The following is an 18,027-nucleotide window of genomic DNA, read 5'->3' as shown; positions in this document are numbered from 1 at the left end:
GTCATTCAGAGTACCATTCTACATTTTCAGGAAGATGACATTTTAAATAGCAATGACAGATACAAAGCTCTCTGTACCAGAAGTGCAAAGTAATTCATTAACATACATATGAAAGGAAAAAAAGTCTGTATTGAACCTTTACCACCAAAGTCCTTGAGAGAGAAAAGTAATGCAAAATAGCTACAAGTAATTCTAAAAGTCACACTAGTGTTCTCTTACCAGAATGCTACAATGATAACAGAAGAAGTCCTGAATGATTAGACACTTGCTGATGTGGCAAGTGTTGGGAGGAGTCTTGATTTCAAATCTAATTTGGGAAATTAATTTAATAGTAACAAAATTTTCGAACATGGGCCAAGTTGCAGTAAGTTTCTAGCAAGGCAGGATTCATACCCATTCAAAAGGCTGTAAGTAAGTCTAAAACAAAACTCAGATAGTGTCTACACATTGCCAAATCTTGACAATGAAAAGAGATGAAGAGAATTAAACCCATAATCCAAATTATTTTAATTACTCAAATAATTCATATTATATAGATCTGGATTTCTTAACCATGGACATGTTATTTTATGTTTGTGTATATGCAAACATACATAAACATGTATGAATGTGGATAATTATACATGTATGCACACACATAGACACACATGTGTGTCTATGTGTCTGTATATATGCATATACACATATACATGCATACACATATGTGTGTATGTGAATCTGGGACTCTTATCTATATCTACTCTAATCTGTATCTATCTGTACACATATATACACATATGTATGTATATTATATATGTGTGGATTTAGATATAGTTAAGAGACCCAGAAACACACACACACGTCTATATATTTTGGGCAGAGTTGTGTACTTGGATGGAAAAAATGGAGTTTTTACTTTGAATATAATTGGTGTTCTTTACAATCCAATAGAACTTGTTTTATACACTTGAGAGCATTATAGGCTTCAGCAGATGCTTACTTCAGGCTCCATGATGCCCTTTCCCCCAACATTGATTTGTTTAAATTTTACCTGCCTTTTTATGCCGTATAGACATGGACTCAGAGTTTAGGAAATGGGAAAAAATGAATATTTGATAGAAGTATGAATAAGAGTCCCAAGTGCCTTTTATATTCTACTAGAACCAGAAACTTTCCATATGGTACACTTACCAAGGTAGGGAACAGAGTACTGGTCAAGGAAAAGAATGAAACTGGACTAGAGAATTTAAACTGTGTATTGCAGCTCTTTAATAATGATCTTCAATGAAAACTAGCCTTTCTTTCTCTCCAGCCAAGATTGAGCTCTCCCCAGAATGAGGTTAATGTAATTATTCTAAACACATTGAAGAAAGTCTGAAGTTTTGTTTGTTTATTTTGGTGAACTGTAAAGCATTATCTAAAAAAATATTAAATTATTATTGTGTTGTCATGCTGATTAAGTAAGGAAAGGATGTGATCTGTAATACTAGACAAAAATATTAACATAAATGAGAATACAGATTATTTAAGCTGCTGATAACTGATGATGCTTTAGTGGTTTCATCAAAAATTTGATTAATTATTTTTTAAACTACATATATATGTGTGTATATATATATGTATGTATATATGTATGTATATATGTATGTATGTATGTATGTATGTATGCATGTATGCATGTATGCATGTATATATACACACACATCCTGGGGGGGAGGAGAATTATTTCCCACTATTTTAGAGTGGGTATGAGTGTCTCTAAAATTATATTTATAGTTTATAATTCAGAGATTCTTAAACTTTTTCAACTCATGACCCCTTCAGTGCTTCTTAAACTGTGGGTCACAACCCTGGTAGGGACCTATAGTTTAAGAAGCACTAGTTTATATGACCTTTTGATACAGCCCTAATCAAGAAGGTATTGAGGTCACGGTTGATATAAATATCACATGGAGTAGAGGTGAAGACTAAGATGGTGGGGTAGAAAAATACTTCATGGGATTTCTGGGAGCCAACATGGGAGAAAAAGCAGCAGATCGCTGTCCCTCTCACATTCTCATCCCTGAACAACCATAAAATAGCACCCTGGAACAGATCTTGGGACAGTGAAGCCAGCAAAAAGATGGGGTGGAGCAGTCTTTTTCCCTGGGAGACTTGTAGGATCGGGGGGAAAATAAAGTCTATATATCACAGCAAGCCAGTGGTACATTCCACCTCAGTAAACCAGTGGGAGATCTTGAGCCCCAGGGTGGTGAAGCAGGTAAATGCCAACATCTCATATGCCTTGACACAATGAGGAGAATCAGAAGATTCCAGCTTGAAGAACCACTATGTGTTTTGGAACTGTACCAGGTGGACATGCAACACCTAAGCAGGTGTCCTCCAGCACCCAGTGCTTCAACACAGCTCAGGGAAGTCAGGTATCTTCAGGGTCCTGGAACTCCAGGTACTTCAGTGCAGCCAAGAGTAAACAGGCACCCTCCAGGGCCAGACCTCCATGAGCTTCAGGGTATCCCAAATGGAAAACGAGGTACAAAAGCTAACCGAAGAAAAAAAATACTTAAAAATTAGAATTGGGCAAGTGGAAGCTAATAACTCTATAAGACATGAAGAATAAATCAAACAAAATAAAAAAAGAATGAAAATATAAAAGAAAATTTAAAACACTTCATAGCAAAAACAATTGACTTGAAAAATAGATCCAGCAGAGATAATTTAATAATTATTGGACTACCTGAAAGCCATGATAAAAAAAAAAGATCCCAGACAGCATCTTACAATAAATTATCAAGGAAAACAGTCTTGATATCATAGAACCAGAGAGTAAAATTGTCATTGAAATAATCCACTGATCATATCCTGAAAGAGATTCCCAAATGAAAATGCCAAGTAACATTGTAGCCAAATCCCAGAATTATCAGATCAAGGGAAACATCCTGTAAGCTTCCAGAAAGAAATAATTGAAATATCATGGAACCACAGTCTGGATTATACTGGACTTAGAAGTTTGTACACTAAAGCATTGGGGCCATAGAATATGATATTCTGAAAGGCAAAGAACCTTGGATTACATCCAAGGATCAACTATTCAAAAAAAAAAGAGTATAATCTCTTAGGGGAAAGATGGATATTCAATGAAATAGGGGACTTTAAATCATCCCTGATGAAAAAAAAATAGAGCTGAACAGAAAATTCAATTTTCAAAGACTAGACTCAAGAGAAGCATAGAAAGGTAAACAGGAAAGAAAAAATATTATTCAATAAGGTTTAACTATTTACATCCTGAGATGGGAAGACGATACTTGTAATTCTTGAGAACTGTATCTTTATTATGGCATTTAAAAGGGTCATGCATAGACAGAAGCTGTGGGAATAAGTTGAATATGATGATAAAAATAATTAACTAATTAAAAGGCTAAAAAAAAGAATTGTATTGGGAGAAGAGGATAGGGAGAGGCAGAATAGAGTAAATTACATCACAGGAAGAGACACAAAGACCTATTACAGTAAAGGGAAAGAAGGGAGGATGGTAAGAGTTGTTTGAACCATACTCTCATTGCATTTTCCTGAAAGAGGGAATAACATACATACTCAATTAGGTACAGAAATCTATCTTACCCTATGGGGAAGTAGGAGGAGAAAGGGGAAAGAAAAGGGAGGGAGATGAGTAGAAGGTAGGGAAGAAAGGAGGAAGAAGTACTAGAGGAAAGAGGAAAGAAGGGGAGGAGTGCTGAAAGAAGGGAGTGCAGAATGAGGGATGTGGAGTCAAAAAGCAAAACACTAATAAGGAGAGAAAGTGTGAAAGGAGAGAGAAAAGTATAAATAGGGTGAAAATAGGATGGAGAGAAAGACACAGTAATCATAACTGTGAATGTGTATGGGATGAAATCTCCTATACCACAGAAATGGACAGCAGAGAGGATTAAAAACCATATTGACAATTTATTATTTAAAAGAAACACATTTGAAGCATGGAAAGTAAAAGTAAAAGGATGGAGTAGAATTTATTATGCCTTTCAGCTGAAGTAAAAATAGCAGAGGTAACAATCCTGATCTTAAACAGAGCAAAAACAAAAAATAGATCTAATTAAAAGAAAAAAGGAAGGAAACTACATATTACTAAAAGGTACCATAGACAATGAGGTAATATCAATATTAAATATATATGCACCAAATGCTGCATCCAATTTTTTTAGGAGAAGTTGTGAGTTACAGGAAGAAATAGATAGCAAAACTATACTGGTGTGGAGACCTCAAACTCCCCCTCTCAGAACTTGATGAATTTATCCACAAAATTAAAAAAAAATAAAGAAGTTGAAGAGGGGTATCTAATTTTAGAAGAGTTAGATATGGTGGACCTCTGGAGAAAACTTAATGGGGCTAGAAAGGAATAAATCTTTTTCTCAGAGATATATGGCACTTACATAAAAAAAATGATCATGTTCTAGGGCATAAAAACCTCAGACTCTAATGCAGAAAGGCAGAAATATTAAATGCAGCCTTTTCAGATCATGGTGAAATAAAAAATACATGTAATAAAGGGCCATGGAAAGAGAGACTAAATTTAATTGGAAACTAAATAACCTAATCCTAAAGAATAAGTAGGTCAAAAAGCAAATCATAGAAAGAATCAATACCTTCATCAAAGAGAAGAATAATAATGAGACAACATACCAAAACTTATTGGATACAGCCAAAGCAGGTCTTTGGGGAAATTTTATATCTCTAATTGCTTAAATGAATATAATAGAGAAAGAGGATATCAATGAATTGGTTAAGCATCTAAAAAAAAGCTAGAAAAAGAACAAATTAAAAATCTCCACTTTAATTTCAAATTTGAAACTATGAAACTCAAAGGAAATATTAATAAAATGTAAAGTAAGAAAACTATTGAACTGATAAATAAAACTAAGAGCTGTTTTTATGAAAAAAAAACAATAAAATAGGTAAACCTTTGGTTAATTTGATTCAAAAGAAGAAAGTATTAAACCTAATTACCAGCATCAAAAATGAAAAGGATGAATTTGCCACCAATGAAGAGGAAATCAAAACAATAATTAGGAGCTATTTTGTCCAAAGGTATGTCGACAAATCTAATAATTTATGTGAAATGGATGAATATTTACAAAAATATTATTTGCCTAGATTAACAGAAAGGAAATAACATACTTAAATTTAAACACCATGTCAGAAAAAGAAATTGAATAAGCCATCAATGAATTCCCTAAGAAAAAAATCTCTGGGACCAGATGGATTTACAAGTGAATTCCACCAAGCATTTAAAGAACTATTAATTCCAATATGATATAAACTATTTGGAAAAATAAGAGAGGAAGGAGCGCAACCAAATTCTTTTTATGATACAAATGCAGTGGGAATACAAAATTGCGAAGAACAAAAACAGAGAAGAAAATTACAGTCCAACTTCCTAATGAATAGTTATGCAAAACTTTTAAATAAAGTATTAGCCGAGAGATTATAGTAACTTTTATTATATAATTTATATATTGCATCTTATATACTATCTTATATAGGAATATAAAATACATTATGAGTAGGAGGGATTTACACTTGGTTCAACATTAGGAAAACTATCAGCGTAATTGACCACATCAATACCAAATTAACAGAAAGCATATGATTCTCTCAATAGATGCAGAGAAATCTTTGGACAAAATATAACACCTGTTCCTGTTAAAAACACTAGAAAACTTAGGAATAAATGGATTGTTCCTTAAATGATAAGCAATATCTATCTAAATCCATCAGCAAGCATTATATGTAATGGGGATAAGCTGGAATCTTTCCCAGTAAGATCAGGGGTGAAATAAAAAATGTCCCTTAACACTACTGTTATTCAGTATTGTACTATATATGTTAGATTCAGCAATAAGAGAAGAAATAATAATTGCCAGAATTAGAATAAACAATGAGGAAACAAAGCTATCATTCTTTGCAGATGATATGAAGGTATACTTAGAGCATCCTACAGAATCAACTAAAACAATGCTTGAAAGAATTAACAATCTTAGCAAAGTTGCAGGATATAAAATAAAATGACATAAATCATTGGAATTTCTATATAATACTAACAAAACCCAGTAGCAAAAGATAAATTCCTTTTAAAATAACTATAGAAAATATAAAATATTTGGGAGTCTCCCTGCCAAGACAAACCCAGGAACTACATGAACACAATTCATAATTACACAAATAAAGTCAAAGCTAAAGAATTGGAAAAATATGAGTTGTTCATGAATAGGCCAAGCTAATATAATAAAAATGCTAATTCTACTTAAATTAATTTACTTATACAGTGCCATAACACTTAACTACCCAAAAATTATTTTTTTAGAGCTAGAAAAGTAATCACAAGATTCATCTGGAAGAACAAAAGGCCCATAATATCAAGGGCATCAATTAAAAGAAATGCAAGAGAAGATGACCTATGCATACCAGATCTAAAACTGTATTATAAAGCAGAAGTAAACCAAACCATTTGGTAGTGGATAAGAAATATAATGATGTATCAGAGGAATAGGTTAGGTACACAAGACACAGTAGTCAATGAATATAGTAATCTACTGTTTAATAATCCCAAAGACTTTAGCTTCTGGAAAAAGAATTTGCCAAAAACTGCTGGGAAGACTGGAAAATAGTATGGTAGAAACTAGGCATAGACCAACATTTAACAACATATACCACGATAAAGCAAAATGGGTACATTATTTAGACATAAAGGGTGATACCATAAGAAATTGGGAGAGTAAGGGGTATTTTACCTATTAGATCTATGAAGAGGGAAAGACTTTATGACTAAATAGGAGATAGAGAACATTATGAAATACAATATGGGTAATTTTGATTACATTAAATTACAAAAAGTTTTTGCACAATCAGTGCCAAAGCAACCAAAATTAAAAGGGAAGCAGAAAGCTAGGAAACAATTTTTACAGACTGTGTCTCTGATAAAGGCCTCACTTCTAAAATATATAGAGAATTAAGTCAAATTTATAAAAATACAAGTAATTTCCCAATTGATAAATGGTCAAAGAACATGAACAGGCAGATTCCAGATGAAGAAATTAAAGCTATCTACAATCATATGAAAAATGGTCTAAATCACTATTGATTAGAGAAATGCAAATTAAAATAACTCTGAGGTACCACCTCACACCTATCAGATTGGTTAATATGACCAAAAAAAAAAGAAAATGATAAATGCTGAAGAAGATGTGGGAAAATTGGAACACTAATGCACTGTTGAAGTTGCGAAGTAATCTAATCATTTAGGAAAGCAATTTGGAACTATGCCCAAGGGTTATAAAACTGTGTATACCCTTTGATCTAGCAATACTGCTGTTAGGTTTGTATCCCAAAGAGATCATTAAAAAAAGGAAAAGGACCCACATGTCCAGAAAGATGTATAGTAGCTCTTTTTATGTTGGCAAAGAATTGGAAACTGAGAGGTTGCCTATCAATTGAGGAATGGTTGAACAACTTGTGATATGTGAATGTGATGGAATACTATTGTGCTCTAAGAAATGATGAACATTTCAGAAAAACCTGGAAAAATTTACATGAACTGATTTTGAGTGAAGTGAGCAGAACCAGGAGAACATTGTACAGAGTAACAGCATCACTGTGCAATGACCAACTCTGATAGACTTAGCTCTTCTCAGTAATAAAATTATCTAAGACAATTCCAAAAGACTCAAGATGGAATGTACCCTCCACATCCAGAGAAAGAAATATGGAGCCTGAAACAGATCAAAGTTATTATTATCTCTGTCTCTTTCTTTCTCTTGTTTTTTTTTCCCTTTTGCTCTTATTCTTCTTTCACAACATGACTAATGTGGAATTATCTAAAGCCTGTATTAGATAATATCATGCCATTTTGGCTAGGGGGAGAGGGAAGGGGAGGGGAAAAAAACTCAAAATCTTATAAAAGAGAATGTTGAAAACTATTTTCACATGTAATTGGAAAAAAAACACTATTAAGAAAAGAAAAAAAATACTTGATGAGGAATCTGGTTCAGTTGAAGCAATCTGTCTCTAGAGTGAGAGGAACTGGTTTGAATTCCTACCTATCATGAGTTAAATTTTTTTGATGTTGAAAAAATCAAATGCTAACTGTATTACATTTTTATGACTTTAGGCAATACACTAAACCACTTTATCTTTAGTTTTACCCATAAAATGAAAGGCCTGGTCTAGGTGACTCCTCTTAATTCCATTACAATTCTGAACTTATAATTTTGAAAACTACTCAATGGTCAAAAGGTCATATATTTAGAGCTGGAAAAACCTGACATATTTTCTGCCCAGGCCACTAATTATACAGATTATTAAAGCTGAAATGAAGGAACAGAGATATACTTGAGCCAGATCAAACAATTGACTCTCAAGAATGTGTTTTTCCAGTGTGAATTACTGCTTGGAAATGGACAAACTCCATAAATCAATGAATGATTTTTTTTATTTGTCTAGAATGAATAAAATAATGGACAACATATTAATATTTCAGATTAAACAAAAATGAGTTTCCTATATACATTTTTCCCCTATAGAGTAGGTTGCTAAACAAAATTTACCAGAACACCCTTGATAGGTTTGCCTAATGACACAAAAATAGTTATTTACAGAGCTGAGATTTTAACTCATATTGTTCCTTCAATCTCTCTGAGAAGTATAATTTGGTAGTGGGCAAAGTTCTTAGTGTATGGTCAGGAAGTTTTGTTGTTATTCAGTCATCCAGTTGTGTCACCCCATGGACCATAGCATCCAAGGTCTCTCTCTCCTCCCTTTTCTCCCAAAGTCTGTCTAAGCTCATGTTCATTGCTTTAATGACACTATGTATCCGTCTCATCCTCTGCTGTCCCCTTCTCCTTTTGTCTTCAATCTTTCCCAACATCAGGGTCTTTTCCAATGAGTCGTGTTTTTTTTTAATTATGTGCCTGAGTTCAAATCCCACCCCACAATTGTTACTAGTTGTGGAACCTAACCCTAAGAAAGTTAACTCACTTTGGAAAGCATCCATTTCCTCAACTGAAACATTAAGAGATTGGTCTTAATGACCTCTAAGATTTCATCCAGCTATCATTGTATGATCTTATGATCTATATTGTTTCACTGAGTTAATTTATTGGGAGATATTACATTTTGAAATCCTGCCAACCAATTCTCAGGTAAATAGGAAAAAGAGGTGGAGCCAAGGGTAAATGAAGAAAGTTCTGTATTAAAGACTTGTTTGATATTTGAGAAATATGTACATTTGGAATGCTTCAAATTGTGAGAAAATAGAATATCTTGGTCAAAGCACTTAGATGTTCCATTTTCAAAGTAAACTAGGGTTCAAGTTTTCTGGTTTGGAGCCTTATTTAAAAAAATATTTAATTATTTTCTATCTACATTTCTCAATCTTTTTACATTGAAATCTCAGGATTTCATGAGACCTTTAAGTCATATAGATCAACTTATTTTTGAAAAATAACTTGCCTCCTACACATCCCAAGGAAAGGGTCATTCATTTTCCTCTTGAAGATCTCTAGGAAAGATGGACCCATTGCTTACCCAGGGAGCCCATTCTACTTTCTTTCAATTATAAAGAAGTTATTCCTTTCATTGAATAAAATAAAATAGTTCCCTGAATATTCTAATCTTTTCTGCTTCTTTTATTCTATATTGTAGTAACAAATATGAAAAAAATCTAATTCATTTTCCTTATGATAACCCTTGAATACTCAAATACAAGTAATATATCTCAAAGCATGACTTTTCTAGGGCAAACAAAAACAAAGTCCCTAATTCCTTTATCTGAACCTCATTTGCAGCATGTTCTCCAACAGTCTTTAATATCCTAAACATCAATTATTGTCCTTTTCCTATTTGTCAATGGATTTCATGAAATGTGCCATCCTTACACGAAAGCATTACTATAGATGTGGTCTGACCAACAAAAAAAATAACAGCACTTTTACCTACACTCATTCTGGTCAGTGTTTCTTTTAATGAAACCTAGAGTAGCATTATTTCTTGTGACTGCCATTTCACATTGTTGACTTCTATTGATTTTCAGCCCCTTATATATTTTTCACATGAACTGTTTACTTCTGCCTCCAGATTCTATATTGCAGAAGATTATTTTTGAACTTCAAAAAGTAATATGATAGAGTTAAAAGATCACAGAATTTGGAGTCAGGGGACATGATTTCAAATCCAAGTTCTTCGACTTAATAGCTTTGTGAATTTGGGCAAGTTACTTAATCTTTCTGACTCCCAGGTCCTCATCTGCAAAGAGAAGATTTTTGAACTAGATGATTCCTGATGTCCCTTCTAACTCTAAAGTATATAACAATATATTTACTTATTATAGTGAATATTGAGTGTGTTACTATACTTTTATTATTCACCTTGGAAAAATATAATTTTACTAAAATCATTCAGATTAAGAATGGAAAGGGAGATGAATGCCTAGGAGAGATGTTCAGTTGGCAAAAAACAATTTGGAATATATAAAGGATCTGGAGCCTATAGGGCCTTTGCTGGAGAGGGATTTATAAGATTATACATCTTGACTATCACAGTTATTGACACAATTGGCCACCCTGATGTTCTACTTCACAAACAACAAATTGTGAAAGATTAAAAAAGACAGAAGGGATGTAGGAAGAAAAGTACACTAATACTACATTATTGATGAATCTGTTAATTGGTAAAATCATTCTGGAATGAAATTTGCAATTAGGTAAATAAGATAATTACAAGGTCCACTCTTTTGTTCCTGGAGATTTCACTTCTGGATATATAAACTAAAGAAATAAATGACAAAAACCAAGGTTCCATATGCACCAAAATATTTACAGTAGTACATTTTATTTTGTTGTAGCCAAAAACTGGAAACAAAGTAGATGTCTATTGATTGGAAAATAGCTAAGGAAATTGCCATATATAAATGAGATATAATACTAACAATGCTGTGAGCAAAGACTAGTATCACTGATATAAGGAAGCTTCGAAAGACGTGTATTAACTAATATGACATGAAGGAAACAGAGCCAGGAAAACAACAGACATAATGATTTTGACAGTGTAAATGAAATGAAAAACAGGATCAGAACAATTGATTTTTTAAAATTATAATGACCAATTTGGGCCCAAAGAAGACAAATAAAAAAATTAGTTCTCCTCCTCTCCTTTGCAAAAGTGGGGTTTCAATGGAGGTGGATCACTAGATGTACTATCAGATATTTTAATTAATTGATTGACCACTATTTCTTTTCTTCTCTTTGAAAGAAAAAGATATTTATTATCAGATTTGGTTCTCTGGGAGTGCTGGTAAGGAGTTGAGGGGAGGAATGTAATTTCTGTATTTTTTTAATTCAAGAAATTTATTTAAATTTATAAAAATACACCAACATATAAATATATAGTATATATGTGTACATGCATACATATATGTTTGTACACACATACATACATGAGAGTGTAAATTCATGAATAAACAACACAATATCATAGAGCTATACCTTAGCTCTGATGTAATTTCCCACCATGAATGAGGGAAATGAGTACAAGAAAAGTCAAATGACTTGTCTGTTTAAATATGTATTAATTAAAAGAGGTGGAATTCGAACTCAAGTCCAATGCTTCAACAATGAGTGTTCTTTTCAAAGCACAGTATGTTCAATTCCAAATAAATTTAGCCACAGATCATCATTCAGGTCAGTTGACCATCACTGAATTAAATGGGAGGACCCTTATTGTCAATGATGTATGACATTTAAAAATCCTGTATATTGAATCATCATTATGTATAAAGATCACCCCTCCCTGACTTGGATTTCAAAGGTAATTATGTAGACAAAAATAAACCATGTAACTCTAGAGATATACTTTACTTTTTCTGAAAAACAACTCATATTCATGAATATTATCTTCAGAATTTGGGTCCTTGTTGTTTTACCAAGTGATCATTTTAGCTGAAAGGCAGAAAATCAAGGTGATTTTCTTAGTCCTTAAAATAGCTTTCAGATCTATTTGTATAGCTCACCTGGCAACATATCCTTTTGCTTTCCTTTTTTAACCCTGTTTTCACAAACAGTTTCAGATAAAGGCAGTTGTCATGATTTAAGAAAAAAAAATATGTCCATGGAAACAACAGCTCAATCTCTTGATCTTATTAAATTAGGAGTAAATCCACTCAAAATGTCCCCACCAAGCCTATAGAAAAAGTCTATGGCCCATCTGATCTTTACTGATGCTTTTTGATAACCTTTATAACATAAAACTAGCTATGAAATCCAGAGCATGTTTAATAATTAATACATTTACTGATGTCTGAAATACTTCCACAAGGTTGTCTTAGAGTCATGTTTTATTAATAGAGATTGACAACAATTGCATTCTCATAGTCACAGACAAATGTTTTTGGAAGAATCAGACACTAATTTCTTTCCACTCCCACCATCCCCCAAAAAACTAATAAAAAGACAATGGAAAGAAAGCTATTTGTTTTGTTGAAATATATGAAGCGTTCTGATATAATGTGATATAATCACACTTTAAAAAGATGGAGACATACAGAAGGGGCAAACAGAAGTCTTCTTGTTCAAAGCAAAAGCAAAATTGCATTCAAGCTCATCTTTTCCCACATCCATCATGACATTAAAAAGATACATGAAGGGTACATAAGAGGTAGTCTGTTTATCATACATGTGCTCATGTATCAAAATGTTACAGAGGTAATTAGTTGGGTGACATTTATGGGATGCCGCTGGACATCATTACAATAAATGTAAAGGCTGCCTTTTTCAACCAATTTATTTCCACCTATATACATGTGATTATTTTTCCAATAGAGAAACCTTGTCCTTAACTCTTTCATGCCTTTGACGTCCATAGATCAATGTTCAATACAGAAACACGTCTTAGCATGAATACCCAAAGGAAGATGTTTTAAAAATCTTTTTAAAGAAGAAGTTCAGAAAGGGCAACCAAAGTTGCCTTACTACCAATAAAGCAGAGCTGTCTAATCAATGTAATCAACACATTTAAAAGTTAGCCTGGTATATCCATTACTAGAAGAAGATATAAGTAGGTATTCACACAATTGAAGTAAGCTTTTAGTGATATATCAGAAAATAATTTACTTTTAGAAACAGAGAATAATTATATTTTTTCAAAACTCACATGCAAACTGGAGCTTTGCCTTGTGGCTGACAATGGTTCCCAATGGATTGGTGGCTAAGCACTGGTATATGCCTATGGCCTGAGCTTTCTGAGGATTACGGATGGCCAAGCTGCCTCCGACCAACCTGTAGTGATAACTCATGGTAAAATCAATATCCGTGCCATTTTGCTTCCACCTTAGAGAGAAAAAAAATCAAATTACACTTACAATTTATGAGTTTGATCATTATTTTTTTTGTCAGTGCACATTTTTACTTCTCACAACAATAAAAATGTGATTAAATATGGTGCAATTATACCAGGGATTCAGGGAAGTCAGCTGTTACTAGGAGGTCAGTAGTATAAAGGACTTTGTTACCTGAACTATTTAATACACTTTAGTGACCTGAATTTACACAATGAGGAATCACAACTATTCACGTGGGGGAGGGGGTTTCAACACTGAGGGGGCAAATGCTGAGGATACCATCCTTAGTGACTTTTTAAATAACTTATACCATACCTGAACACCCTCAACTGATACAACAAAATTGAATGTCAAAAATGATTTAGTGATAGAAATCCAGAAGGAGTACATTGCAAATGGCAAGAAAAAAGTAGGAAAAGCTTTTTCTAATGCTATCTTGAAGGCTGATAACAAAACAATAATAACATGGCTATTTTGGAACACAATTTGTCTCTGTTAGTCTGTTACTTGGGAAATTAATCATGATGGTAATATTTCAAAGGTACTTAGAAATGTCCAACTAAAATTATACTTGAGACAAAACAAATACAGTACAAAAGGCTTTATTTTAGGCAATGAAAGGTCCCTTCACTTGCTTAATAGTCATGTTGAAACTTCCTTAAAATATAAATTACCTATCTGAAGCACCATGTGTAGCCTTATTTATTTTGAAAAGAGCAATAATTTAGTTTCAGATGTTTAACAATATCCTTTTGAAGCAGTTGAGTTTTTGTCCTCCACCCTTCCCAGCATATATCATCCACAAACAATACACACTTTCTTTTGGTTATAATAATATATTTTTACTCTATAAAATATTCTCAAGACCCTTAGAGTATGTATATACAAAATACTGAGAGGTTAAAAATAATTGCATATTTTTGTAAACTAAGATTATGACAACCAATCATTTGAAAAACCTTCATACTTCTGTTTGCATGACTGTAAATAGCCTTTAAAATAACCTTTTTTTAATGTATAAATGTGACTCATTTTCTGCCCAATAATGGGAGTTTTAAAAAGTGTGATGGTGACTACTTGTCAGAGAAAAAAATCACTGCAGATTTATTCTCTAAGTCTTGGGTGAAGCTCAGCATGTATGGATTCTGACACATGCGAACAAGGGTAGATAAGAAATATGGAGCTAGATAAAGCTGTCCCATCTTAAACATGAGAAATGATTGATCAAATATCAAATCAGTCAAAGGCTTTGGTCAGGTTTTGTTGCTTTAAATAATTCAGATGATTCTTAGACACCTTAGCTCCACTTTATAAAAGTGAAGCAAAAGGTAACAGATTTTCTAAAGGATGTTTTGTTTGCCTGGATTTTCTTCTAATTTTGAAAGAATCGGTATAGTCTTTTTTAAAAAGTAAGCTTAAATGTTTCTTTTAAAGATACAGAGGAATTAGAAAGAAGTCATCTCTTGAAGCCAGTCTTAAGAAGTCAAAAGGCTACCTATCCTACATTAAGTGACCTTTTACAATTTACAAAAAGGGCACACTTTTCAGATGACTTTGAAGCTCTCTTCAATTTTAATAGCCAAGTGTAGGCTAGCATTCTGTTTGAGAGTTCCCTTTAACTTGGAATCAATCACTGAAATAATAGCTGTCATCATTACATGTTCCTAATTAAGCTGTATAATTGTTTTCCAACCCAAATTCAAAGTCGTTGGCTTAGCAACAGCCAATGAATCCTTCGTAGCATCTCCATAACCATTTTAATCACTGTGGTACAATGATTATTACACGGTGCAGAAAGATCAGGGTTCAATTTCTGGCATGTTGGGAACTTTGGCCTAATGAGTATGTTTCAATCAATGGAGAAATTAAAAAGTATTAATGGATTCAGGTGGCTGTCAGACAAGTATTTAATAATAGCATTGCATTTCCAAGAGCACTTTTCTATAATAGATATTAGAACACTGGCCTTAAAGGATTATTTTTAATCATTTGCAATGAAGTACCCTAAAGCTTTATGATTAAAACCTTTTGAAACGAGGTTCCCTGCATTAACCAAGTAACGAGTCACATATATTTGGAACAAGATTTTTAACAATAATTCTCTGTTCTCATACTGGGTACTAGAGAAGGCAATGTAGCATGGTGGAATGAGAGTTATTTCAGAATCAGTGGACTTGGGTTCTGATCTTGGTTCTACTACTCACTATGAGACAAGTCTGGACAGATCAAAGCCTTAGAATCAAAGTGTCTGAGGTCCCACATTCCCTGTAATACCTAATACTTGTGTGACCTTGAGAAAATCACCTCTTCACTCTGGGTCTCAGTTTCCTCATTTGTTAAATATGAGGAGCAGAAAAAATGTCCCTTGGTGTTCCTTCCAGACCTGGGTTTATGATCTTATCTTCTTATGACCAACATTCTTACCAACTTGAAACTATGATTTTGTCAAGTTTTCCTTTTAGACATCACTGATTAGCAGAACTGGAATTAGTCCACAGAGAAATCATTTTCTTTAATGAGGCGAGGAAAAGCAGAGAGAAGTCATGTATATGGAGTAAAAATCAAGGAGCAAATCTAATTATTACTCTTTTGAAGATACTTTTAAGAAAAAAAAAGGAAGCAGAGCCAAGATGGCAGAGGGAAAGCAGTGACTTGCTTCAGTGTTCCCCCCAAACCCCTCCAAATACCTATAAAAATAACTCCAAACAAATTCTAAAGCAGCAGAACCCACAAAAAGACAGAATGAAACAAATTTCCAGCCAAAGACAGCCTGGATGGTTGATCAGAAAGGCATATGGCACCAGGGGCGGGGGGGAGAGGAGAGCAGTTTGGCGTGGGCGCAAAGAACTCAGCGACCCTGGAGCAGGCCTCAGAGGACTGAATCGCAGGTAACTGTGGCAGTTTCCAGACTTCTTAACCCGTTAATGTCAAACACAGCTTGGAAGGTTAGTGGGAAAAGTCTGTGACTGCGGTGAGAGAGGAACTAGGTCTCAGCTGCAAGTCTCGAACTCAGCCCAGGACCATGGCTGTTTCCTGAGCTTCCAGCCCACAGACTGAGGGAAAATCAAGTGGCTGATCAGAGGGGGATTGCAGGGATATCTTTGCCAGTGCTGAGGCAGGAATCTTTTACTTTGCCCATACTTGTATCTGGGTCACAGTTCTGAGGGGCAGTCCTGGGGCTAGGAGGAACACTGGTGTGGTGGAGCTTCTTGTGCAGGTGGAGAGAAAACACCTCACCACTTATCATACCACCTTGGAAGAACTGAAAATTTTCAGATCCCTAGAGGCATCTCTGAAAACAGCTGTACAAACCCCCGAAGCTTGGGACAGTATATTCTCCACATTGGAAGCAGACTTTTACCTTAACAAAGAGTTTAAAACTCAAGTAATTGGTGGGTTCGTGAGTAAGCAGCACAAAAAAAGTCAGACTATATTATCTTACTTTGGTGACAAAGATCAAAACACACAACCAGAAAAAGACAACAAAGCCAAAGCTCCTACATCCAAAGTCTCCAAGAAAAATATGAATCAGTCTCAGGCCTTGGAAGAGCTCAAGGGATTCTGAGAAGCAAGTAAGAGAAGTAGAGGAAAAACTGAGAGTGATGCAAGAAAATCATGAAAAGCCAGTCAACAGCTTGTTAAAGGAGACCCCAAAAAATACTGAAGACAATAACACCTTAAAAAATAGTCTAAACCAAAAGACAAAAGAAGTCCATAAAGCCAATGAGGAGAAGAATGCCCTAAAAAGCAAAATTGGCCAAATGGAAAAGGAAGTCCAAAAGCTTACTGAAGAAAATACTTCCTTAAAAATTAGAATAGAGCAATTGGAAGCTAGTGACTTTATGAGAAATCAAGACACTGTAAAACAAATCCAAAAGAATGAAAAATTAGAAAACAATGTGAAATATCTCATTGGAAAAACAACTGACCTGGAAAATAGATGCAGGAGAGAGAATTTAAAAATTATTGGACTATCTGAAAGCCATGATCAAAAAAAGAGCCTAGACATCATCTTTCAAGAAATTATCAAGGAAAACTGTCCTGATATTTTAGAACCAGAGGGCAAAATAGAAATTGAAAGAATCCACCTATCTCCTCCTGAAAGAGATCCCCAAAGGTAAATTCCTAGGAATATTATAGCCAAATTCCAGAGTTCCCAGGTCAAGGAGAAAATATTACAACCAGTCAGAAAGAAACAATTCAAATATTGTGGAAACACAATCAGGATAACACAAAATTTAGCTGCTTCTTCATTAAAGGACCATAGGGCATGGAATATAATATTCCAGATGTCAAAGGAGATAGGATTACAACCAAGAATCACCTACCCAGCAAAACTGAGTATAATCCTGCAGGAGAAAAAATGGTCATTCAGTGAAATGGAGGACTTTCAAGCACTTGTGATGAAAAGGCCAGAGCTGAATAGAAAATTTGATTTTCAAATACAAGACTTAAGTGGAACATGAGGAGGTAAACAGGAAACAGAAAATCATAAGTGACTTATTAAGGTTGAACTGTTTACATTCTCACATGGAAAGATGATATTTGTAACACATGAGACCTTTGTCTATGTTAGGGTAGTTGGAGGGGAAAAATTATATGTATGTATATATATAGATATAGATAGATATAGATATAGATATAGATATAGATATAGATATAGATATAGA

General features: G+C 33.9%; 1 protein-coding gene across 1 annotated transcript in view; it reads right to left on the bottom strand.

The window, feature by feature from the left end:
- LOC114044482 (contactin-6-like) overlaps positions 1-18,027 on the bottom strand; it is a 333,761-nt gene that overhangs the window by 310,653 nt on the left and 5,081 nt on the right. The window contains 1 exon segment of the mRNA XM_027863984.1: positions 13,171-13,346. Within this exon segment, the coding sequence (XP_027719785.1) occupies positions 13,171-13,346 (176 nt within the window).

This window comes from Vombatus ursinus, unplaced genomic scaffold (assembly GCF_900497805.2).
Source record: "Vombatus ursinus unplaced genomic scaffold, bare-nosed wombat genome assembly UNPS02014773.1, whole genome shotgun sequence".
NCBI lineage: Eukaryota > Metazoa > Chordata > Mammalia > Diprotodontia > Vombatidae > Vombatus > Vombatus ursinus.
This window is presented reverse-complemented; position numbering and strand designations above follow the sequence as displayed.